The following is a 26,767-nucleotide window of genomic DNA, read 5'->3' on the forward strand; positions in this document are numbered from 1 at the left end:
GAAGAGGATGGAAGTTTCCACCCTGGGGCACTCAAGGGGTTAAGTGCCGTACACAGGCCTGCATGGTGTTGAAACTTCAGTCTGTGGATAGCATGTCTGTAGTTAAAGCATTTCATGTGCCCAGTTAAGTTGATTTATTTTGATGCATGAACATACTACTAGGTTCTATGTTTTAATCTGATAATTTATTTTAGATATGCTAGTTGACTACTAGGTCCTTAGACTTTTGTCTTGTTGTTTGTTTTAGATGTACAAGGATGTACAGGGTCCTAGGCCTTTATCTGATCATTTATTTTTGGCATGTGTACATTACCAAGTCCCTGGGCCTTTATTTGATCATTTCTTTAAAATCTTTTAGTACTGACTGGCAGTTTACAATTAATTTACTGGGAAAATCTTTTCCATTGCTAACAATACCAATGCTAAAAAAAAAAGAAAAAAGAAAAAGTAATTGAAGAGTTTAGATTTTGATTATGACATGCTGTCAGACCTTTTGAAGAGATTGATGTCACATGAAATTTGTGTCTTCAGCTGGTAAACCGAGTGACTGAAAGGAGCAGCAGCTTCTGTCTTTTTTGGAGTGGGGGGGTGTGGGAGTGGGTGTGTGTGGAGGGGTGGGAGTTAGGGTTTGGGGGTGTGGAGCCTGAAAAAAATTCCCCACAGTTAGAACGCTTAGAGAGCTGGGTTAGTAGAGGAAAACCTGCATGCCTGGTGCCCTGTGATAACGACCAACCAAGCCCTGTATGTTTGTGTATATATCATGTCGGTCAGCTGATGAACGAGATGCTGTGCGGGATCCGCGTGCTCAAGTTCTACGCGTGGGAGGGGCACTTCACGGCAAGGATCAGCCAGCTGAGGGACAAGGAGCTGGCCAGTCTGAAGGGCCGCAAGTACCTGGATGCCATGTGTGTGTACTTCTGGGCCACCACCCCGGTGCTCATCTCCATCTTCACCTTCACCACCTACGCTTTGCTGGGACACCAGCTGACGGCTGCCAAGGTGAAGGGCATAGGTTAATGTTAAAAGTTAACGGTCCCATAAGGATGTAGGTTAATTTTACGAGTTGAAGGTCCTATAAGGGCAATGGTTAATGTTAGAAGTTAAAGGTCGCATATAGGTGAAGGTTTATGTTAACTCACTCAGTACTGCCAGTTAGCTCCCCTGACTTTCCCCACAGATGGCCCATTTATATGGGTGAGAAATAAAAGCACCAAAAGAACCCCCAAATGTTAGAATTTATGAATACAAAACTTCCAAACTGAGCAGTAACATATAACGGGTTAGTTGGGAACAGAATATAAAACTTCCTCCCTTTGTATGTGAGATGATGAAAGTATCCATATTTTTTATTCAAAATTTACACACACTGATAACTTGTAAAGGAATCCAGGAAAGCACAAACTGTTTGAAACAGATTAAATTCAAAACTTTATGTAGCCATGAATGGGCCCCTTTGTCTCATTCTGTTGTCTGCCGTGTGACTCAGACAAAACTGGGTCAGATGCCAACGTTGACACGCACTGTTCACGTGAACCAGTCACTGAGAAAATAACTCTCCTGCTCACAAGCACAGCAACACACCATGCATTACTGGTCCAGTGCACAGTGGAAGGACCAGTTAAGATATTCTTTGCTTATAACGTCAATGGGAAATTAGGTGCCACTCCTAAATTCAGAACTATCTAAGGCCCTGACTGGGGCCCTCCGTCTGAAACGGTTGTGAACAGTAGGGCCTCGATCGGGCCTTTTGTCCAGAGTGAGTTAAAGCCAAGGTGAAAGGTCCCATAGCTTTTTACGGCCATCCGAGCAGTGAATTCATATGCACTGTGTCTAGGGCGAGCCATTCACACCTGGGTGGAGTGATGACAACCAGAGTTAAGGGCCTTTCCCAAGGCACTAATCGGGGCTTCAGATCCTGATCGCTGGTGAGGTAGCGTTGGTGAAAACTAATAAACTTTTTATCTGATCTCAAGTATTAGTTTAGGCCAAGTACTCGATAAGTCCTGCCAGGTTTGTTAGTGTTCAGCATGTCTGTTGACACTCCCCATTACGTTACCATAGATCTGTCACAACCTCATTGCAAACCATCCAGCAAGTTCTCCCTCTGTATGCACACAACAGGGTTTGAACATCATTCTGTATTGATGGCAGTCTTGCCTCATTAATAAAACAAAAATTAGATATATGTATATATATATAGGTCTAAAGAAGATTTGTGGCTAAGTTAAAACTGTTGTATTTCCTTTTTTTTTTTCTTTTAATCTATATTGATTTTTTATGTTATTTATTTATTGGTGTAGCCATTTATTTGTTTATGCGCCTCTTTTTGTTTGTTTTTTGTTGACTCACTTGTGTAAACATTGACATTTTCTCTGTCAGTTGACACCAAATTAGGCATGAAAATAGGAAAAATTCAGTTCTTTCCAGTCATCTTGTTTAAAACAATATTGCACCTCTGGGATGGGCACAAAAAAATAAAAAATGAAGCCTAATTATATGCAAACTGCATTAACTGTTATATTTATATTTTTTGTATTCTCTAAACTTGGCACTTTGATCTGATATTCTGACACAACAACAAGAGCAGTCATTATTATCATTTTTTGTTCAAACTTGAACTTCTTTTGCTAAGCATGGAAGTTTTATTTATTTTGCAAACGTTTTGATGCAGATAGTAAAAAAGGGAAATTACTCTGTAATTAATGCTAGGGGACTTAATTTGCTTTAAACTGATCTTTCTCATCTTAAACATTACATTTTGAAATTATACTCAATACATAAAAAGCTTGGATATTTTTTAAAAGTGTATCACAAGTGAGCCTTGAAGGCATTGCCTCTCTTGTTTGTTCTTGTTTTTTTCCCTCAAGGCCTGACTAAGCTTGTCGGGTTACGCTGTTGGTCAGGCATCTGCTTAGCAGATGTGATGTAGCATATATGGATTTTTCCAAATGTAGTAACGCCCCTATGAGTAACTGAACTGAACTGAGGAGTTGTATGCATGTTTGTCTTGTTTTCCAGGTGTTCACCAGTCTGTCCCTGTTCCTGATGCTGATTGCTCCGCTGAACGCGTTTCCCTGGGTCATCAACGGGCTGATGGAGTCGTGGGTGTCGCTGAAGCGTGTTCAGAGCTTCTGCGCCCTGCAGGAGCTGGACCCAGACCAGTATTACTGTCCTCCTGGTGAGGCCTCGCCACTGAAGTGAAAATCACATATATTTTTTTTTCATTCTGATTCTGTTTATTTGAAAAGATCTGTTCACTCACAGCAGGTGATGTATCCTAATGAACACCAACATAACACAGAAAGGGTGGCACGACTTTGGCTTTCTGTGCAGTATATCATAATTATTGGTTTTTGTTTATTTTTTTATTTTTATTTTTTTAGATTAAATCTACAGTATTTGAAACAAGTAAGTAAGTTAGTAAGTTAGTAATACCACTAGGAGTAGACAGATATAAAGAAAGACAGTAAAAAAAAAACCCCAAAAACAAAACAAACTTAAATGATAAACTAAGCAACTCACCAACCATATCTACATTCACCTTTTAGCACCACCCCAACATATCCAGATGATTTTTAGAGTCAGAGGAGTGGTTAATGAAAACTGACGCAACATTTTCTCTACACAGACGGATTGTCTTAAACCAATTAACCATACTCCCAGTCAACTTGTTTTCAACCAGCCTACTTGTCCAAATCATTCTGAGTGAAAGCAAACTGGTTAAATGGCATTTTCTTTGAAGCAAAACATGACTGTTGACAGATGTGGATGAGAATGTCATCATTCAAATCAAAGGCGGCTGGTTTTCCTGGCAAGATGAGAATGACGAAAAGAACGCGGCCAGTTCCCTGCATGCACCGACAGACAACAGCAACACATCTGCACGACCGGAGGGAACACTCCAACTTTCCGCTGTCAGCTTCCGCATTTTTAAGGTGAAGTGGCATTTTGGAGAATCTGGGAGGAAGGTAGAGAATGGTTAAGATGTTGATCTGCCTGTAAAGTGTGTGTGAGGGCCTGAGATCTATTCTCTGTCTCACCCTTCCAAGTTTGATTGGAAACTCAAACTGAGCATCTAGTCAATAGGATGAGAGGATGGACTGATGGCCTCTGTGCAGCATGCATTTGGTGCACTGAAAAAGTACCCATGGCAACAAAAGTGTTGTCCTCTGGAAAAAAAAAAATCTTTTGAGGAAATCCACTCTGATAGGTATATGGGTGCAAGCACTCAAGGCCTGACTAGCATGTTGTATTATGCTGTTGGTCAGGCATCTGTCTAGCAGATGTGATGTAACGTACATGGGGTTGTCCAAATTTATTGTATTGTATTATATTACTCATTTTTGTCACAACAGATTTCTCTGTGTGAAATTTGGGTTGCTCTCCCCAGGGAGAGCACGTCGCTACAGTGAGAGTGCCACCCATTTTTTTTGGTATTTTTTCCTGCCTGCAGTTGTTTGTTTTTTTTCTTTTTTTTCCTATTGAAGTGGATTTTTCTACAGAATTTTGCCAGGGACAGCCGTCTTATTCCATAGGTTCTTTTACATGTGCTAAGTGCATGTTTCACAGGGGACCTTGGTTTATCATCTCATCTGAATGACTAGCATCCAGATCACCACTCAATGTCTTGTGGAGGGGGAGAAAATACTGGCGACTGCCGTGATTTGAACCAATGCGCTCAGAATCTCATGCTTGCTATGTGGACGCGTTACCTCAAGGCCAGTACTACAGATTTACATGTGGGGACACAGCCGGAAATACTGCAGAAGTTAGTTCCCTTTGTTTGCAGTTTGTGCATAGCCACAGGTAGGAAAATGTACCACCATTTTAACCCCTAGGCTGCCTGCATGACGAGATAACTCGTCATGGCAAGCATGTATGCTTCGCTGCCTGCATGACGAGATAACTCGTCATCGAAATATTCTGACTTTTCCCTGGTTTGCATTCACTTCCTTGGCAAAAATAGTGGTAGCTTTAGCCTGGGGAATCTCTCTAGATTCTATTCATAGCTAGAAACCCCATCTATGTCATGAAGCAGTCCTTTATTTGAATGTTTTGGTTGGGTCACTGTCCAAGTGTTTGCCTGACTTTTCTCCTCGCTCGCTCAACAAAATGTCGGACTGACGCCGTGCTCAAGACATGCGATCGTGACGAACTAAATCAACCATGATTTCCTTCTTTAGCTGATGCTCAGAAAGAATTGAAGCATAAATTCGAAGGAGAAGATAGAGATGAACATTTATAGGACGATCTGATAGAAAATAAAGGGAGCAATCAAGAGAGTGGCCAAGATGCGACTGTCAGTGAGTGATGCCGGCTGTACAGATGTTATTAGACGACAGATGACCGAATTAGCAGCAGAGCGATATTCTTGGCACGCAGCCAACGCGGTCTGATGAGAACTGAATCAAGTGACCGTGTGAGAGGGGTGAGGAGGAGGTGGGGTGGAGACTGAGGGGGCGTGGCCTCACATCCATCTTATCACTTGGAGAAGTCACAATGTATTGTGTATCTATCTCTTAAAAAATATATATATATTGTGGTTGTTCTAGTATGATTTTGTGTTTGCAGATATCCATTTGTCCAGAAAATATGATGTTTTTGTGCAAATTACCTGACTAATGTTTGTAATGAACAAGTTGAAAATGTGACAAAAAACAAAACACTGATTTCAAAACAACAGCATGTCACTAAAAATATATAAAATGGGAAAACAGCATGTGTTTTGTATTCTTTATTCATTTACCTTTCAGAAAATATATACTTTTATGGGTCTTTCTCCAATAACAAAGAGCACAGAATTTTTGGAAAATTTATACCCGTTTTTTGTGAAAAAACCCTGGCAAATAGATTTCACTTAAATCTTATTTTCCTGGCAGCGAAAGGGTTAATGAAATGAGTTTTGACGCCAGAGGCTGAATGAGTTGACCCTGTTAATCATCCTGTCACACAGGACCAACTGGTGGGGGTGATTGGGACTGAATGAGTTAATGCTGTCATCATAATGAGTTAACACTGTCATCATCAAATGCACAGGACAAACTGGTGGGGGTGATTGGGGCTGAATGAGTTAATGCTGTCATCATAATGAGTTAACACTGTCATCATCACATGCACAGGAAAAACTGGTGGGGGTGATTGGGACTGAATGTGTTAATGCTGTCATCATAATGAGTTAACACTGTCATCATCACATGCACAGGACAAACTGGTGGGGGTGATTGGGGCTGAATGTGTTAATGCTGTCATCATAATGAGTTAACACTGTCATCATCACATGCACAGGACCAACGGGTGGGGGTGATTGGGGCTGAATGAATTGATTCTCTCATCATAATGAGTTAACACTGTCATCATCACATGCACAGGACCAACGGGTGGGGGTGATTGGGGCTGAATGAGTTAACTCACTCAGTACGGCCAGTCCTCTCTTCTCTTCTACACAGACCCCTCGGATGTCCAGTGGGTGTCTCAATGACCCAACCTTTAGCTTCCGTCGTCAGAATTGTGGTATTCTTTGTCAACATTCACCTCTTCAGTATAAGAGCCTTCCGCTTGCAATATTTTGATGATGGTAATTGGGGTGAAACGCTGTTAACGTCGTCTCTTTCGCCGTTCGTATGGAGAGAGTTAATGCTGTCATCATAATGAGTTAACACTGTCATCATCACATGCACAGGGCCAACGGGTGGGGGTGATTGGGGCTGAATGTGTTAACGCTGTCATCATAATGAGTTAATGCTGTCATCATCACATGCACAGGGCCAACGGGTGGGGGTGATTGGGGCTGAATGAGTTAATGCTGTCATCATAATGAGCTAACGCTGTTAATCATTGAAAGCACCTAGAGCAGATTTCTGGATTAGTTTGCTATATAATAAGTATCCATTATGATTATTATTAATGGTCTCATCACGCAGGGCCAGCTGGTGGGTGTGATCGGGCGGGTGGGCAGCGGCAAGAGCTCCCTGCTGAACGCCATCCTGGCGGAGATGAGCCGCCTCCGGGGCCAGGTGTCGGTGCAGGGGCTGCAGCGCGGCTTCGCTCTGGTCTCACAGGAGTCCTGGATCCAGAACGCCACCGTGCGTGACAACATCCTATTCCACCGGCCCTATGTCATGTCCAGATATGAGGCCGTGCTGTCGGCATGCGCTCTGACTGAGGATCTGAAGGTAACCGTCGTCCAGACATTGGGGCAATTATTAAGTGATTTTTTTAGAAATGATTTTCATCTGCAGGTTGTGTGTGTGTGTGTGGGTGTGTGTGGGTGTGTGCGTGCGTGCGTGCGTTCGTGCTTAGATTGTTCAAGCCAAGTTCAGGACTATGAATAATTAAGGAAAAAAATATTATGTTTGAAAAAAAAAAAAAGAATTTTGAAGTCCAGAAGAAGTCTGTAGGTAATATGAAATAAACTGTCCAGTAAAAGTTATCTGTTGGCAATATGAAGTAAACTCTACAATAAAAGTTATCTGTAGGTATAAACTATACGGAAGCGTAAGCATCACTGACTTGAAGTTGTGTACCTTGTGAATGGAGAGAGTTACCACTCTTTACTATTTGTTAATCATTTCATCTCCTGGCCTCATTCTTTGTTAATTTCTAGTTATACAATAAAAGTTATCTGTAGGTAATATGAAGTAAACTGTCCAGGTAAAAGTTATCTGTAGGTAATGTGAAATAAACTGTCCAATAAAAGTCATCTGTAGGTAGTATGAAATAAACTGTCCAATAAAAGTTATCTGTAGATGATATGAAATAAACTCTCAAATAAAAGTTATTTCTAGGTAATAAATGGTAGTGGCAATATGACATTCCTTTGAAACTTTTGTATCATTTTGGGGGTTGAAGTTGGAACGCTGGTCCTGTTTTTGTTTTTTTGCAGGGATGACAATGATGAATAAATATGCATGGTGAAGAGGGTTGCACATGATCTGTGCTACAGTATGTGTATATGCATGCGGGTGTGTGTGTGTGTGTGTGTGTGTACAGGTGTTGCCAGCAGGTGACATGACGGAGGTGGGGGAGAATGGTGTTACACTCAGTGGAGGACAGAAGGCCAGGGTGGCACTTGCTAGGGCTGTTTACCAGGTAGGTGTGCATGTCAGTGTGTGTGGGCGCATTTGTGTGTGTGTGTGTGTGTGCATGTGCACGTGTGTGTATGTGTGTGTGTGTGTGCACGAGAGAGAGACAGAGAAACAGAATATGCACTTAAACATGTGTGCTGTAGAGTGTAGAAAGCATTAGACATGATTGTAGTAAATTGTTCACATGACTGTGTATGTGGTTTGTGTTTGAATGTCCTGCAAAAGACTTGGGTCACACAAACTTGTGCATGCAAAAGATATCTATACACAACAAACACATAACAATAGAATGTTACAGCAAAAATACATCTATACACAACAAACACACAACAACAACAGAACGTTACACGACAAAGATAGCAATACTCAACAAACACATAACAAAATGTTACAGGATAAAGATATCTACCTGCTTGATGACCCGCTGGCTGCTGTGGACGCGCACGTCGCTCGACACCTGATGCAGAACTGCATCCTGGGACTGCTGCGGAACAAGACGTGCATCCTGTGCACCCACCATGTGCGCTTTCTGCTGCAGGCTGACGTCGTGATGGTGATGGAAGACGGGAAAGTGCGGAAAATAGGTGAGCAAATGATGCCCCATCTGCTGCTCATTCTGGCTTGGTGCACTTGGCGTTCTAAACTGATCCGTTTACGGATTCCAGAAGCATGAAAACGAAGCTTTGTTCGACCAAGTAAGTCAACAATTCTCCATTGATTTTTGTCGTTTTAGTGAACCACCCTGTTTATTCTGCAGTGGTCTTTTCATGTCAGGTTTTTTTTGGTTTTGTTTGTTGGCTGCAGGTCCCCCGGAAGAGATTCTGCACACCTTGCCCCAGAGCCCAGAAGGTGGGAGGAGGGGGAAGCCTGAGGAGGAGGAGGAGGAGGAGCTGACGACCGGGGAGGGGGAGGGGGGCATGATGGAGCAGGAGGAGAAGGAGAAGGGGGTGGTGAAACTGGCCGTGTACTCGGCGTACTGGAAGGCTGTCGGCCCCTGCCTGTCTCCCCTTGTGCTGCTGTCGCTCTTTTTGATGCAAGGTATGTGTGGTTGGTTGTGTGCGTTCACCGTGTGTGTGTGTGTGTGTGTGCAGAGAATGTGTGTGGCAGTTTTTATGTGTGTGTGTTTGTGTGTGCACAGAATGTGTGGCAGTTTTTTGTGCATGTGTGTGAGCGTGGAAATATTTATCTCTGTGTGTGAGTGTGGAAATATTTATCTGTGTGTGTGTGTGTGTGTGTGTGTGTGTGTGTGTGTGTGTGTGTGTGTGTGTGCATGCTCGTGTCTGTGCGTATGTGTGTGGGTGTGAGTTTTGGTGTACATGCGTGTGTGTGTGTGTGTGTGCCTGCATGTATGTGAGTTTGAGTGTGTGTGTGTGTGTGTGTGTGTGTGTGCATGTGTGTGTGAGTGTGAGAGTGTGCAAATGCATATGTATGAGTGTGTGTGTAGTATATGTGTGTGTGTGTGTGTGTGCGCGCGTGCGATTGTGTGTGTGTGTCTGTGTGTGTGTGTGTGTGTGTGTGTGTCTGTGTGTGTGTGGACAAGCATTTGCGCATGTGTGTGTGTACACTTGCATTTGAATGAGTGTGTGTGTGTGTGTGTGTGTGTGTGTGTGTGTGTGTGTGTGTGTACATGCATATATGTGAGTGTGTGTGTGTTTGCACATGTATGTGTGTGTGTATATATATATATATGTATATATATATATATATATATATATATATATATATATATATATATGTGTGTGTGCATATGTGTGTTGTTATGTATGTGTTTGTGTGTGTGGACTGGCAGCCTCCAGGAACACCAGCGACTGGTGGCTGTCCTACTGGGTGTCCAACAGTCACTCTGGTGACCATGGAAACGGGTCCTCTTGGACGCAAGAGTCGGTGCTGCTCAGTCTGTCGGCGTTTTACCCTGTCCGGTGAGTAATTGGTACAGTCCCATGTGTTGCTAGCTGTGATCATTGGTGCTGATGGGCAGTGCTGTGTAGCAACAGGGTGACAGTGGAGTGTTGGCCTAGAGGTAACGTGTCCGCCTCGGAAGTGAGAGAATCTCAGCGCGCTGGTTCGAATCACACCGGCAGTCGCCAGTATTTTCTCCACCTCCACTAGACCTTGAGTGGTGGTCTGGACGCTAGTTATTCAGATGAAATGACAAACCGAGGTCCTGTGTGCAGCATGCACTTAGCACACGTCAAAGAACCCACGGCAACAAAAGGGTTGTTCCTGGTAAAATTCTGTAGAAAATTCCACTTCAATAGCAAAAAAAAAAAGACTGCAGGCAGAAAAAACCCAAAAAAGCTGGCGCTGTCAGTGTAGCGATGCTCTCACTGGGGAGAGCAGCACAAATTTCACACACAGAAATCTGTTGTGACAAAAAGAGTAATTCAATTCAAATTAGTTCCAGGGAATGTTGAAGTGCATGACGATGCTTTGCCCTTGCCCCAGTCATTTGTGTCTTTCTTTTTGGGCTCTCTCTTTCTTTCCTTTCTTTCTGGCTGTCTTCTTGTAAAGCAACAGAATGAAAAGAAAAAAAAAAGTAAAAAAGAAAAAGAAGAAAGAAAAGAAGATAGCAAAATCGAATGATGAGGAACATGATTTGATTTGTTGTCTTCTTTCCTTCCGTCTTTCCGTCTTTCTGTCTTTCTTTCTTTCAATAGTTTTATTGTGTCCTTTCTTTTTTCATTCCTGGCTGTCTGTGAAAAAAAGAAAATTCTGGGGTGGGTCCATTGCTGCTGAAATGTGGTGTCATTATGTCTTTCAGTTATTATCTAGACCACGGTTCAAAGTGTGTGTCTAATTTTCATCTGATGGACCCATTCGTAATTTTTTCTTTCATATAAAGCTTCCTAGAGAGAAAGGGCAGTATATCAATGTACATTATTATTATCATTGTTATTATTATTTCTATTTATTATTCCAGTGTTCCAGGTGAGGACAGCCCATCGATGGGGCTCCAAGACAACACCACCCCATGGATCAACGTGACTGAAACAGAAGACAATGTGACCTTTTACCTCACTGTGTACGGCTGCCTGGCGGGAGCCAACTCAGTCTTCACTCTTCTGAGAGCATTTCTCTTCGCCTACGGAGGGATCTGTGCCGCCAAAGTGATGCACAAGCGGCTGCTGACTTCAGTGCTGAAGGTTCTGGCTGTGGTCTGGGTTGTTCTGGATTTTTGTTAAGAGTATGGTTGTACAGTGGGGATTCTTCTTTCTCTTTGTTTGTGGGCTGCAGCTCCCATGTTCACTCGTATGTACACGAGTGGGCTTTTACGTGTATGAGCAGTTTTACCCCGTCATGTAGGCAGCCATACTCTGTTTTTGTGGGTGTGCATGCTGGGTATGTTATTGTTTCCAATAACCCACTGAAAGTTGACATGGATTACAGGATCTTTACCATGCGTATTAGATCTTCTGCTTGTGTAAAAACATGAAAGGGGTTCAGGCACACACAGGTCTGCACATATACTGATGTGGGAGATTGGAAAAAATCTTTTACTCTCCAGGCGATGTTACCGAGATTTGAACCCAGTACCCTCAAATTGAAAGTCCAATGCTTTAACCACTTGGTTATTTCACCCATTGTACCGTGGGGATGAGAAAAGAGAACTTTAAAAAGCTACAGAAGTAAGCAGAAGGGAGGTAAAATATAAATGGAGGCTACGAGCCACAGCAGGGTTCGAATTTAGCGGGTGTCCGGGTGCGAATGCTATGAAAAGTTGGCTTGGGCACGCAAATTTTCTGTTGAGAGTACCCAGCTGGCACTAAAAAATTTATAGAAGTGAAAGAAAATTAATTAAAAGACACACCAAGAAAGCAAGCTCGAACGTGGTTCATTGAAATGTAAAGTGTCGTCTGCTGCAGTTTGCTTCGCGAAGCAGCATCTTTGAGTGTGCACGATCGGATGTTGACGTTCATGGTGCGTTAGTGACGAACGATGTTTCCCATCTTCAATGTTAAAAGAAAGGCTCCCAAAACAGAGTCAGTCAAAGGTTTTATTTCATTTTATTATGCTGGCACCCAAAACCACAGTTGGGCGCTCAAATGTTTTGTCCAGAGTGCACAACTGGCGCTCAAAAAAAAAAGGAGTTAAATTTGAACCCTGCACAGCTACTTTAGATTTTTTCTGCGTGGGTGGAACAGTGTTTTGGATAGGATAGAATTGACACCCCTGCTTGAAGGCTGCATCAGTGGGTCATGGTAAGTGTGCTAGATTAGATGTAATTTTGGGGGGGAAGTTTCATTTTTGGAAAGAAAGAATGTATAGTTGTGTTTATTACAGGACAAGGATTATAGGAGGGAGGCTGAAATAAAGGTGAAGGTTAATAGGGTGTATTTTAAAGATAGGCCTGAGAGAGAAGGGGCAGGAGAGAGAAGGGGGTGCTGATTTGGAAATGGAGAAGGAAATGTTTGAAAGGTACAGGGGATGCTGCCTGTGTAGATTCACAGTGAATATGGTGAGGCAGATGTATCAGAGTAACATACAGTCTGATGGGAAATATAGCAAAGAGAATTTGAGCAAGAAACTGCACCAGATAAGTAATATACTTCCAGTGTTTGATATCTTTATTTGTTGTGTGAATTTGATGCCAATGATTTTTGTTATTGTTACATGCATGATAGAGGGCTTTCTGGTCAGTAGTTAGATTGATCATAGTTACTTTTTACTTTTGGATGTGTTCATACTCAGTTACACATAAAACTGAGGGATGGTCAGGTTGGATTTGTCATTCAAAGCAGATAGGTATTGTAAGTCTGATTGAGTCATAAGCTGTGTTCAATATCTTTTTTTTGACTTGATTTGAATTTATGTGGACTGAGCGAGACACAGATGAATTCATCTTTTTTTTTTTTTTATGTTGTTTTTGTTGACCTTCTAACATTGTTGTATGTTCCCTTCAACTGGTTTTAAGAACTTTGGGTTTTCAACCCTTTGTGGTTGACTGGTTTGTGAGCAAGATGACTTGATATGATAATCAAATTTTTAATATTTTTCTTTTTCCTGCCCGATCATCTGCACTGTTTCAGTGGCATTACTCCCACACCGTTCATTTAGATCCCCCCCATACATGGCCACACTTGGGTTCGTCCGTCACAGTTCTAGCATCGGCAGTCGACGGGGAACCATCGATGTCAGGTCGCCAGGAGGCTACACACCAGAGGAGACCCTGCACTGCTGCTGAGTTCACTTCGGTGGTGTTCAGTGGTGCCTGTTCTGATTTAACGTACTTAGGACACCACCTACTAAGCCCCCTACTAATGACAGTAATGGCTTAGTCGCAGAACCAGACTGAGTGAGCATCCCTCTCTGAGTGGAGACCGCCACCACATCCCCCAAACAACAGCCCCTATTGAATCTGCTGACACTGAAGACATTGACAGGACTCACCCCAAGCGCGGAAGTGGAGGGGTATTGAAACTGAGGTCACCATGAGAGCAGGGCATAAAATTCTTACCAGGAAACATTAAAGTGGCAAAGCAAAAATGACGCAGACATGAAAAGAAGAAACCACCCAATGATGATTTAATAAACGAATCCACAACTGCAACTGCAGGCCCACTAGAAATCACCATCAGGAAAAACATCACCATTATTCTCAGGAAAGTCATCAGCTTTGAACTGCCACTGCAGGCCCCGCCAGAAACTGCCATCAGAAAGAATTCACAGTAACTCTCAGGAAAGTTGTCAGTTTTGTCAGCTGAGGTTTACAGTTTTCATGTGCCTGTATTTCTCTTCCCTCCCTTCCCCTGGACTTGCCCTCTTTCCCAAGTTTGACTGGAAAATGAAACAGAGTGTGTAGTAATTTGGATGTGATGATAAACCAAGGTCCTGTGTGCAGCATACACTTGGCGCACTGGAAAATAACCCATGGCAACAAAAGTGTTGTCCTCTGGAAAAATTTTGTGTGAGAAATCCATTCTGATAGGTATACACAAATATATATGCGTGCACACAAGGCCTGACTGAGCACTTTGGGTTTTGCTGCTGGTCAGGCATCTGCACCTTAGATGTGGCGTAGTGTATGTGCATCCGTCTGAATGCAGTGATGCCTCCTTGAGACACAGAACTGAACTGAATTGAGCTGAACTCCCACGTTTGACTGGAAAATGTAACTAAACGTATAGGTCCTGTTTGCAGCACACACTTGGCTCACTGAGGAAGAAGCCATGGCAGCGTAAGTGTTGTCCTCTGGCAATATTCTGTGGAAGAAATCCACTCTGATAGGAACATGCATGCACTCAACGCCTGACCCAGCATGTTAAGCAACTGCATAGCAGATGTGGTGTCGCTCATATGGATTTGTCCAAGTGCGGTGGCACCTCCTTGAGAAACTGACACTGAAACTTCTCTTCCTTCCAGGCCCCCGTCTTGTTCTTTGACACCACTCCTCTGGGGCGGATCATCAACCGTTTCTCCTCGGACATGTACGCCATCGACGACTCGCTGCCCTTCCAGCTCAACATCTTCCTGGCACAGATTTTTGGCATCCTGGGGACGCTTGTGGTGACGTGTTACGGGTTGCCGTGGTTCATGCTCACGCTGGTCCCTCTCGGCTTTGTGTACTACAAGATACAGGTGAGCGGGGCAGGGTGGGAAAAGTAAAGTGGTGTTATATACTGTACCATGTCAAACTGATGTTGGTGTTGTGTTGTATACTGTACCATGTCAAACTGATGTTGGTGTTATATACTGTACTATGTCAAACTGATGTTGGTTATATACTGTACTATGTCAAACTGATGTTGGTGTTATATACTGTACCATGTCAAACTGATGTTGGTGTTGTGTTATATACTGTACCATGTCAAACTGATGTTGGTGTTGTACCATGTCAAACTGATGTTGGTGTTGTACCATGTCAAACTGATGTTGGTGGTATATACTGAACCATGTCAAACTGATGTTGGTGTTGTACCATGTCAAACTGATGTTGGTGGTATATACTGAACCATGTCAAACTGATGTTGGTGTTGTACCATGTCAAACTGATGTTGGTGTTGTACCATGTCAAACTGATGTTGGTGTTATATACTGAACCATGTCAAACTGATGCAGACGAGGCCGTGCTAGTTTAATGAAACTACCAGGGAGTATTATAAATACAAACTCCCCATTTGTGGAGGTAGACTAGGTTTAATATGTTCAGGTTCAGTTCTGTTTTTATGAGGCACCAGTTGCTTTTTTTTGTTTTGTTTTGCTTTTTTTTATATTTGGGTGTGTTACCTGTATGGTTCTTAATGTGTGGCAGTTGTGAGACTGACTTTGGTGTTAAGTTGTTTGTGTGGTGAAATGTGCTGTACTGTAAATGGTTAAGATTGCAGTTGTAAATTGCCAAACATAGAGAATGGTTCAAATGAGGACTTATCAACTCAAAGATAGAGAAGCAGCTTGTGTAATTGAGGGAGAAAGAATATGTATGTGCGTATCTCTCTCTCTCTCTCTCTCTCTCTCTCTCTCTCTCTCCCCTATACATACATACATACATATATATATATATATATATATATATATATATATAGATAGATAGATAGATAGATACTTACATACATACATACATACATACATACATACATACATAGAGATAGAACATTGTAATGATACAGAACTATGATGAGCTGATAATTCTGTGTTAACTCATTCTATTCCATGTACATGTATTCTTGTAAAAGAGCACTGAGCTAGAATGAAGTAGTCTCAATGAGTTATTTCTGGGATGAACTTGGTCTGGTTTCTTCTTCTTCTTCTTCTTCTTCTTCTTCTTCTTCTTCCCCCTCAACTGTGTAAAGAGTCATGGGGCGCTGCCCAGAACAAATGTTCATCTGTCCTTGTTCTCAAGCCGCACTCTTTGCTTCCTCATTGACATTTAGCAAGTAACTGTAAACCATCATGGAGAAATGCCCACAGTGTCTCACAGTCCAAATAAGCATCTCAGAGGGTTTGTTGGTTGGCTATAAACTACGACAGCTATGATAACGATGAATCTACGGAGATTGGTGGTAGTAACTAGTATCAGCGAGTCGCTATTTTTGTTCACATGTGACATATTTGCATGCACACCCGGCTGCCCAGCTGGTCAGGAGCAGGAAACTCTTGCTGCTGTCATGGTGTAGAATGTGGTGATGCAATGTCATAACCACTGCTTCTTTTCGTTTGTGCGCAGCATTATTATCGTCACACGTCACGGGAACTGAAGCGACTGTCCAGCATCACCCTGTCTCCGCTGTACGCACACTTCTCTGAGTCCATCATGGGTCTGCCAATAATCCGTGCCTTCAGGCAGACAGACGTGTAGGTTTTGGGGAACTGTTACGGGGCAGAAAGACAGTGGGAAGATTCGTAATGATAAACGTGATAAATGGGGGAAGGTTGGGGTGGGTCTGACGATAATCTGTGCCTTCATGCAGACAGGCATGTAAGTTTGGGGAACTGTGATTTGGGGAAAAAGACATGAGAAGATTTGTAACAGTACATGTGGTATATGGGGGAAGGATGGAGTGTTGGGGGTGGGGGAATCAAGACAGTGAGATCAAATAAAATTTTTAAAAAAGCCACCATTTCAGGGCTGAACCAGAATGAGAAAAAGTTATTATGGTAGATGTGGTGATATCAGTGCCTAGTTTGTCTGGACCTTTGTGACAGTAGGAGTGGTAGCAATATTACAAGATACGAGAATAGATTTTTCTTCTCCTCAAACCTGAGTCAGAAATAAATGTTGTGGATATTGTCACAAACAAAGCACCAGTGGTCTAGAGTTCAGCTAACACTGATGAAACTAAGAAGCAAAAGAAATAAATCAGTTTCTGCAGCACAGGTTACACAAAAATCCGAAATAATTTTTTTTCATAGACACTGTCACAAACGGAGCACTAGTTGGTGCAGTATGAGCTAGCATTGTTAAAACAGAGAAGCGAAGTGAACAAAGCAGTCAGTTCCTGTGGTGCAGGTACTAAACACATGCACTGAGCATTCCCCTTCCCCTCTACCCACATCTCTTCCTCCACCTCTCTTTGTGACCATGATTCTTTAGTCACCCATCTGCTGTGTTCGGGGTTTCAGTTTCCGTGAAGAGAACATGGCTCACCTGACCACCAACCAGAGGGCGCAGTTCTCCACCCAGGCTGCGGCACGCTGGCTGGACCTGCGACTGCGGATGCTGGGGGTGGCCATTGTGGGCTCCATCGCCTTCATCGCCGTCATCCAGCACCACTTCCAGGGTGTCGATGCAGGTGCTTTGTTGTTTTGCTTTTTTTTTTGCTTTTTTTTTTTTAATCTTCATGGTTTACGCAAACCCTGTGGAGTGGTGGTAACATGTCTGACTAGGTAGTGAGAGTGGAGTGTCTGACCCTGCAAAGGATTTGATCCTCACACTCGCCAGACATGTTTTGTTTTTTGTTCCCTCTCCACTACTAGACCTTGAGAAATGTTCTAATGGAGGATAGGGAATCAAGGAGAGGAGTTAAAATAAAGCCCCACAAACTGAATCAAGGAGAGGAGTTAAAATAAAGCCCCACAAACTGAATCAAGGAGAGGAGTTAAAATAAAGCCCCACAAACTGAATCAAGGAGAGGAGTTAAAATAAAGCCCCACAAACTGAGAGAATGCTTTAGAGGATCAGCCTGACAGAAGGAGCAGGTTCCTCAGACGATGGATCTTAGAGTTAGATTTCAAAGAGGCAGCCTGTTGTGCAAATGACCCCATGTTTGTAAAGCGCTTAGAGCTTGGTCTCTGTCCAAGGACAGGCAGTATATAAGTATCCATATCATATCATATGATAGCATATATCATATCATTATTATTTATTATTATTATGAGCATTTACACCAAATCTTGAAAATAAGCCTTAGTCGTTTACAAATAGAATGCACATGTAAATATCAAAAAATGAAAAATTGAACACAAGATACCAAACATTATTAAGAATTATTCATCCCCCCCACACACACCCACAACACACACAAACACATGCGCACACACACAAGTCATAGCGCACAATCATAAATAGTACACTATCGAAAGTATAACCAACAAATTCTGAAACTCTCAAACTCACTCACTCCCTTATAGCCATTTTAGTTCACACCAGAAAGAGAAGAGCTGTTGAAAATTATTTGGGAGGGGAAAAGGTGGGTCTTCAGACTGGATTTGAAAGATTGCAGCGAAGATCAGTGACGGAGAGGCTCAGGAAGTTGATTCCAAAGAATGGGGGCTTGGTATGAAAAACTGTGCTTATATCATACCCTATCATGTGGAGTGATGGCCTAGCGGTAACGCATCCGCCTTGGAAGCAAGAGAATCTGAGCATGCTGGTTCGAATCACGGCACATTCACCGGTATTTTCTCCCCCTCTGTTACACCTTGAGTGGTGGTCTTGATGCTAGTCATTCGAATGAGATGATAAACGGAGGTCCCATGTGCAGCATGCATTTAGCGCACGTAAAAGAACCCATGGCAACAAAAGGGTTGTCCATGTCAAAATTCTGTAGAAAAATCCACTTTGAGAGGAAAAAAACAACAAAAAAACGTGCATGCAGGAAAAAATTTTTTTAAATTGGTGGCACTGTCAGTGTAGCGATGCAGCACTTTCCTTGGGGAGAGCAGCCTCAATTTTACACAGAGAAATCTGTTTTGACAAAAAAGAGAAATACAATACAATACAATACAATACAATACAATACAATACAATACAATAGAATCATATCGTATCAAATGCTGATGGGGTGTGTGTGTTGTAGGTCTGGTGGGTCTGGCCATCACGTACGCCCTGTCTGTGACCAACCTGCTGGGGGGCGTGGTGATGTTCTTCACGGAGACGGAGAAACAGCTGGTCAGTGTGGAGAGGGCCCACCACTACATCACCAGCATCCCCTACGAGAAGTGGGACGGCAGTCTCTTTGTGAGTTCACTTCCCTGCCTCCCAGGGGTGTCGTCGGTGAATGGGGTGTGTGATTGTGTGTTAGATGTATGGTTATGGTTATGTTTACAGGTGCAGTAGCTGGGTGGTTAATGTGTTGTAGTTTTCATATGAGGGTCCCGGGTTTGAATCTCGGTAATGACGCCTGGTGGGATAAAGGGTAGAGATTTTTCCGATCTCCCAGGTCAACCTATGTGCAGATTTGCTTGTGCCTGAACCCCTTCGTGTGTATACGCACACAGATGATCAGATACGCACGTTAATCATCCTGTAATCCGCGTCAGCATTTGGTGGGTTATGGAAACAAGAACATACCCAGCATGCACACCCACAAAAACGTAGGATGGCTACATACATGGTGGGGTAAATAAACAAAACAGTTATTCAGGTAAAGTATTACATGTCTGTCTGAGTGTGTATGTGTGTGTACCTGAAATCTGATTGAATGACACAGGAAACGAATGATGAGTGCCCAATGGCAGCCATCAATCAGCTCTACCCAGGTAGGCAGCCTGTTCTGCAAATGACTCTGTGTTAGTAAAGCGCTTAGAGCTTGGTCTCCGACCGAGGATAGGTGCTATATAAGTATCCACATCATTCATCATTATGTCCCTTCAAGATCTCTCCTCTCTCCCGCTGATAGTTGAATCTTTTTTGCGTTCCCAAATTCGACACAGCAGGAGAGCTTTTTATTTGTTCTTCAGCAGTGCAAACCAGGAATTCACTGGCTTTTTCAGTCCGTCACATTCGTTCACTCACATGTTTTAAAACAAATCTGGAAAAAAACATTCCTTTTCAAGCAGACTCCCCATGATTAATTAGCACCTTGTTCCGCTTGTCTGTATTCTGTGGATCCACATTAATAATAAATAAAAAAAATTTCTTTCATGTTCGTTCGTTCTTTTGCTTAACGTCTATCCACATTTGTGATTTTAGACGAAAATCCATCATCTCCCCCACCCCACCCATGCCTTAAATCATCTCTACTTTCCCTGTATAAACAAAATGAAATAAACTAACTATACTAGTCAACCAGTAGAATTACAACAAAGAGCCAGTTGAGTTCCAAATTAAACTCTAAACTATTTCAAACACATGTTGATTATCACATAAGACATTTCAAATGGAAGCAGATGGAACTGCAGATTTTGTAAATGACACAGGTAAATATGGTTTTAACTGTTCACATTTATGGATGACATGCACAGGGGTAATTTCATTGCTGCAAATGCAAGTCACATTTGAAGTATATTTTGTTTTTATGGCATTCAGTAGTCTGTATATAAGACTGGTGAGCCTTCTGCTACTGTGGTGTCCTTTATTTGTTTTAAAAGAAAGCATGCGATCAATATCTTTCATGTGTGTTTGTGTGTCTGCCTCTTCTTGTGTGCTTTGTGAATGACTGACATGTTATTGTAAAGCGCTTGGAGAGGTTTGAAAGCACTAGACAAATGTTTTATTATTAGTCATAGTAGTAGTAGTAGAAGTATTGCTATTAGTATTATTATGAGTTGTAGTATTTCATTACTATACTATTACTGTGCGATATTGTCTGTTAGTGTTGAGTGTTTTATCGAGTAATCTGTAGCAGTGCGTTCAAATTTGAAAAACGAGCAGTGAAATCTAGTAGTGTCAGTTTGTTACAGTTTGAAATAGAGTATTCATTCATTTATCTGGTACTAAAATGTTATCTTTTTTGGGTGTGTATTTGCTCTCTTTGAAATCTTCTGCAAAGATTTTGCATATTTGTTCTTGTTCTCAAGTAATCAAAATTCATTGATACTGGTTGTTTACTTTGCAGACCCCTGTGTGTGTGTGTGTGTGTGTGTGAAATATGCTGGTAGAATTCCAATGTATTCTAAGAGTTATTTTCCAAGTTGATTTAAATGTTTAAAAAAGATGAAAAGAGGAAAAATCCAAGGATCCAAGCAAGTTGCTTCCTCATCTCATTTTGTGTTGTAACTCATATTGTCTGTCCATTAGTTCAGTATAGTGTTGTCCTGTTTTGAAATTATGAAAGGTTTAGAGGAGAATTGCTAGGAATTAGGGATAATGAGCAAGGGTTGAATAAAGCAGTCAACTTTTTTAGTTTCATCTTTGTGTTCTGTTGAAGATTTGAGAAGGGTGGAAAATGTCATCACACAAGTGCACGCAGTACATATGACAATGACGTCATCGATACTTTGCAATTCTTATGCAGATGATGTCAGTAAATCTTCGCATTACTTACAAGAATGTCAATGATTCCTCTGTTGATTTTTGCCCTCATTTTCATTCAGCCTCTCTCATGCTGGCCCAAGGACGGCGTGGTGAAGTTTGACGGGGTGTGCATGCGCTACAGACCCCTGCTGCCGTACGCGTTGAACAGACTGAGCTTCCAGACCACCGCTGGGGAAAAACTGGGGATCGTGGGGAGGACGGGCTCGGGAAAGTCCAGCCTCTTTTTGGCGCTGTTCCGCATGGTGGAGATTCAGGAAGGGGCCATCACTGTGGACGGCATGGATCTGTCTCACCTTGATCTGACGGACATCCGGTATGTTGCCTTTCTGCCTTCCTCTTCAGGAGTGAAAGTTACACGGATGTTAGTCTGTGATGACATTACTGTTTTGGAGTATTGGATGTACTTTGGACCAAACACTTCTTTCTGTTTTTAGTTGTTGTTTTATTCTCTTTTTTTTTGTGCATAGAGTACATTTGTAACATGAAAAAGAAAGGAAAAAAGAGCACATATGATGAAGATCATAATATCATTACAAATATTTAAGTTTAAATTGTACATATATTGATTTTTCTTTTGATTTTAAACAGACAAAACAAAGGGAAGACAACCGCGCACACTCAGAAAAAGGATTTTTTGTGTGTATTGTTTTTTTTAAAATTTTATTTTTTGTTTTTTTTATTTTTTTTATTTGCATTTAAGAAAACAAATTTTGAATTTGATGTTCCATGTTTGCTGGGTTTATATTTCTTTACCACATGCTTTTCCTCTTTGAATCACATTCTCTCCTCCACTGCCTCTCATCACCTGTCCCACACACATGCACACACAAACATGTGTGAACGTGTAGTTAGAAATGGAAGAGGGGCGAGGAGAGGGGTGGTGAGTCAACCTGGCTGCCAGTTCATGGGGATGGGGAAGGGGGGGGGGGTGGGAGGGTGCTAACACACAGCCAGCCAGTCGGTATCTTTTTCCGTCAAGCTGTGATGCAATGCTGGGCTACCAGCACCCAGTGAAATGTATTTGACTGGAAATCCTGAAATTGATTGTGATACAGAGAATTTTAGCCACTTGATTTCATGGAAATTTTTAACAACAATAACAACGGTTATAAATTGGAATTATAATAATTTATCATCTACTTAAAATACAATGTATTTGCAATCATCATGTGGAATTTCATGGAGATATCTTTGTATTTTGAGGAAGCAGTGCACGTTTTTTCACTGAGGTGGAAACCTGGTGAACGGGAATGACAAAATTGTTAAAAAATGTCTGGCAGCAGGGTGTTAATTGTTCACATTGATTCCACAGAGATGCCAACTGTTACAGTTTCACTTTATTTTGTTACACTCGATTGCAGTTTGTTCTGACGTTATGCTGACGTCAAGATATATGTTCCGATGAGTTCATTTTCGACTGCATAGCATGGTCACATGATTTCCTGTCGTAACATTAGCCAGACGCTTTTAGATATATATCAGTCACAAGGCCAGGCAGTCACTAGTAACCTTGGTTTCACGTGATGATGCTCAGCTGATTGTGTGCAGTGGATAGATTGGCTTAATGGTTTGCCTGAACAAGAGAGAATGTGGCTGAATCATGTTGCGTCTCAGTCAGACAGTGACCTCCTGAGGAAGTATAAACAAGATAGATTGGCTTAATGGTTTGCCTGAACAAGAGAGAACGTGGCTGAATCATGTTGCATCTCAGTCAAACAGTGACCTCCTGAGGAAGTATAAACAAAGCACCATAAGAGACTGGGCAGTGGAAAACAGACCGAATGTAACAATTATAATCAGCCTCTGGTAGTAGTTACACATTGTTGCAGGTAGACCCAAGTGTTTGTATACCTGTAGATAAAATGTATGTTTCCTGATGAAGCTCGGAGTGTGAGTGTTTCTACCAAAGTCAAAGTGTTCCTACCAAATTTCCTGATTGTTCCTACAAACACTTGACAGGGGTTGGCATCTCTGATTCCAGATCTCGCTTCGCCATCATTCCACAAGACCCGTTCCTGTTCAGCGGCTCTGTGCGTCTGAACCTGGACCCCACTGGGTCTCACTCTGACCACCAGCTGTGGGAGGTGTTGGAGCGCTGTCACCTGGTCACTGTGGTGGAGCGGCTAGGTGGCTTGGACGAGGACGTGGGAGAGAGGGGTCGCCTTTTCTCCGTGGGGCAGCGGCAGCTGATATGTCTGGCCAGGGCTCTGCTGACACGCGCTAAGGTTGGTGGTGTGGAGAACTGTCTGTTTTGGTCAGGGTTGGGGGAGTGTACAATAGTGGTTGATTAAAGACAGCTGGGAACGTGAAACATTTTTTGTGTGAAAAATTGTTTTGCAAAGTCTGTGCAATGTGTATGAATATCAAAATATGATATTTCGGAGAAAAATACAAGTATTTGGGGAATCATTAGTTAGTGTTAATCAAAACATGAAATCAGGTTTTATGTTGGTATGATGAAAACAAATTTGCTGTGCACATTAAATCTTGTATATAAATGCTTGCTTTCTGGCAAATCATTATGTTGTCATATTTCTCTGTTTTAGATTTTGGCTGCTTTTAACTGAGAGAGCACATTGCTACAGTGCAGCACATTGCCTTTCCTGCTTTCATTTATCTTTGTTTTCTATCCTAGTGTTCATCAGAATTTTGCCATCCACAGCTGTTGCTGTGACTTGTTTACCATGCACAAAGTACAAGCTCCACATGGGATCTCAGATCATTGTTTCTTGAGGAAGACCAGCACCCACACTGCTGCACAAGGTCTGGTCAGAGGAGGCAAGAAATAATCTAGATCCTCTGGGGATTCAAAATGAGACCCTTACTTCCTAACAGGGGTGCTGTGTGCAAAAGACCCATCACTATGTTGTCATATTTTTGTCGTATTTTTGTCAACAGGTGACAAAAATTTGGTCCGTGTCACTCAAAAACTGAACAGAAAGATAAAATGATTGACATTTTGTTAATGCACATGCATGGACCTGCTTTGGAGGCGATTCAGTAACTGCTTTATGCAACAGTCTGAGCGGCTCTTTTCCTTTGCTTGTTTAGCTTTGAAGCATGAGAGGGATGGATGACTGATCAAGATGTCTTGGCTTTCCTGTTATTTGATTGACACTTGTGCACTGAGCAATCTTCTTCTCCTTTATCATCCGTGGGCTGCAACTCCCATGTTCACCCATATGTACGCGGGTGAGCTTTTATCTGTATGACTGTTTTTACCCCACCATGTAGGCAGCCACACTCTGTTTTCAGGGGTGTGCATGCTGGGTATGTTCTTGTTTCCATAACCCACCAAATGCGAACATGGATTACAGTATCTATAACGTGCGTATTTGATCATCTGTTTTTGTATACACATGATGGGGGTTAAGGCACAAGTAGGTCTGCACATAAGTTGACCTGGGAGATGGGAAAATCTCCACCCTTTACCTACCAGGCGCTTTTACCAAGATTCGAACCGTCGAGCAAGGATTTGTTTCCATGCACTGCATGCACTTTGCTCTTGCATGCCGTTTTGCTCTGCACCAGGTACTCTGCATTGACGAGGCCACCGCCAGTGTGGACCAGGAGACGGACGCGCTGGTTCAGATGACGATTCGCAGCGAGTTTGCCTGCAGCACAGTGCTGACCATTGCTCACCGGATCCACACGGTGCTGGACTCTGACCGGGTCCTGGTCATGAAGGACGGAGCGGTGGCCGAGCTGGCGCCCCCTGGAGACCTGTTGCAGGACCCCCGGTCCTTGTTTTACCAGCTGGTGCACGGTGCCTCTTGACTGATGGATACCGTGAAGTTCAAAAAGAGGGGTAGGGGTGTGTGTAGGCGTAGTGTCTTGGGATACCATGACCACACAGATGGTTGTACTGATTGGAAGGTTAGTTTCAACTGGTGCACAGTTCTTTTTGACTGATGGATACCATTGAAACTTAACTCATTCTTCTGCTCCAAGTACGAGTGAATTCGTACCACGATTACTTCCCCTGGGGACCAGGTACGAGTATTCGCACTACACACTATTCTTATTTCGTTTATTCTTGCTTGGTACAGTTCACATTCTAAACTGGGCCGTTTACAGATTCTGGAAGCATGAAAACAAAGCTTTGACTGATTAAATCAACATTTCTCCATCGTATTTCGCCATTTTAGTGAAGCAGACTGGTTTTTCTGCAGTGGCCTCGTGTAGTGCTGCTTCAGGGGAGTTGTAACAGGCATGTAGCTGTGGTTAGAATGAGCTTAAGTGTAGTGTCCTGACATACTGTGACCACACAGATGGTTATACTGATTGGAAGGTTAGTTTCAACTGGTGTGTGGTTCTTTTTAGCTGATGGATACAGTGAAGATTAAAGAGGGGTAGGGGGTGTCTGTAGGTATAGTGTCCTGAGACACCATGACCACACAGATGGTTGTACTGTATGGAAGATTACTTCTCTTGATAACCTTGTCCTCAAGTAAAGAAACGGATACCCGGGTGTTGCAGGTTTTTGACTCACTTGTGTAAACAAAGTGAGTCTATGTTTTAACCCGGTGTTCGGTTGTCTGTGTGTGTGTGTGTCTGTGTGTCCGTGGTAAAGTTTAACATTGACATTTTCTCTGCAAATACTTTGTCAGTTGACACCAAATTAGGCATAAAAATAGGAAAATTTCAGTTCTTTTTAGTCATCTTGTTTAAAACAATATTGCACCTCTGGGATGGGCACAAAAAAAATTAAAAAATGAAGCCTAATTATATGCAAACTGCATTTACTGTTATATTTATATTTTTTGTATTCTCTAAACTTGGCACTTTGATCTGATATTCGACCCAACAGCAAGAGCAGTCATAATTATCATTTTTTGTTCAAACAGGAACTTCTTTTGCTAAGCATGGAAGTTTTATTTATTTTGCAAACGTTTGGTGCAGATAGTAAAAAAGGGAAATTACTCTAATTAATGCTAGGGGACTTAATTTTCTTTAAACTGATCTTTCTCATCTTAAACATTACATTTTGAAACAAGAGAGGCAAGGCCTTCAAGACTTACTTGTGATGCACTTTAAAAAAAAAATCCAAGCTTTTTATATATTGAGTATAAATGCAAAATGTAATGTTTAAGATGAGAAAGATCATTTTAAAGCAAACTAAGTCCCCCAGCATTAATTACAGAGTAATTTCCCTTATTTTACTGTCTGCACCAAAATGTTTGCAATAAAAAAAACTTCCATGCTTAGCAAAAGAAGTTCCTGTTTGAACAAAAAATGATAATAATGACAGATCTTTTGTTGGGTCGAATATCAGATCAAAGTGCCAAGTTTAGAGAATACAAAAAATATAAATATAACAGTAAATGCATTATACTCAATACATAAAAAGCTTGGATTTAAAAAAAAAAAGTGTATCACAAGTGAGTCTTGAAGGCCTTGTCTCTCTTGTTTGTTTTGTTTTGTATTTGTTTCTGGTTAACTAATATTGATATTCCATAGTTGATAGATTTTGGGGGGAGGAGGGACGGTCGTTAGAGAGATGGGTTGGTGTTCTCCACTCTTGGTGCTGGGGATGCTCTCTCAGTCTGGC

At 42.1% G+C, this 26,767-nt stretch overlaps 1 protein-coding gene across 1 annotated transcript in view; it reads left to right on the forward strand.

The window, feature by feature from the left end:
• The window catches only part of LOC143280801 (ATP-binding cassette sub-family C member 10-like), a 31,964-nt gene extending 5,880 nt beyond the window's left edge, over window positions 1-26,084 (forward strand). Inside the window, exons 5-20 of the mRNA XM_076585487.1 lie at window positions 772-999; window positions 3,019-3,178; window positions 3,763-3,935; window positions 6,921-7,172; window positions 7,990-8,088; window positions 8,479-8,668; window positions 8,889-9,122; window positions 9,874-10,003; window positions 11,005-11,227; window positions 14,445-14,660; window positions 16,246-16,373; window positions 17,142-17,311; window positions 18,818-18,978; window positions 21,276-21,529; window positions 23,198-23,441; window positions 24,748-26,084. Coding sequence (XP_076441602.1) covers window positions 772-999; window positions 3,019-3,178; window positions 3,763-3,935; window positions 6,921-7,172; window positions 7,990-8,088; window positions 8,479-8,668; window positions 8,889-9,122; window positions 9,874-10,003; window positions 11,005-11,227; window positions 14,445-14,660; window positions 16,246-16,373; window positions 17,142-17,311; window positions 18,818-18,978; window positions 21,276-21,529; window positions 23,198-23,441; window positions 24,748-24,993 — 3,108 coding nt within the window. The 3' untranslated portion in view covers window positions 24,994-26,084. The remainder of the gene's footprint in view (window positions 1-771; window positions 1,000-3,018; window positions 3,179-3,762; window positions 3,936-6,920; window positions 7,173-7,989; window positions 8,089-8,478; window positions 8,669-8,888; window positions 9,123-9,873; window positions 10,004-11,004; window positions 11,228-14,444; window positions 14,661-16,245; window positions 16,374-17,141; window positions 17,312-18,817; window positions 18,979-21,275; window positions 21,530-23,197; window positions 23,442-24,747) is intronic.
• Window positions 26,085-26,767: the final 683 nt, after the last annotated feature.

The sequence above is a fragment of the Babylonia areolata genome, chromosome 4 (genome assembly GCF_041734735.1).
Source record: "Babylonia areolata isolate BAREFJ2019XMU chromosome 4, ASM4173473v1, whole genome shotgun sequence".
Taxonomy (NCBI): Eukaryota; Metazoa; Mollusca; class Gastropoda; order Neogastropoda; family Buccinidae; genus Babylonia; species Babylonia areolata.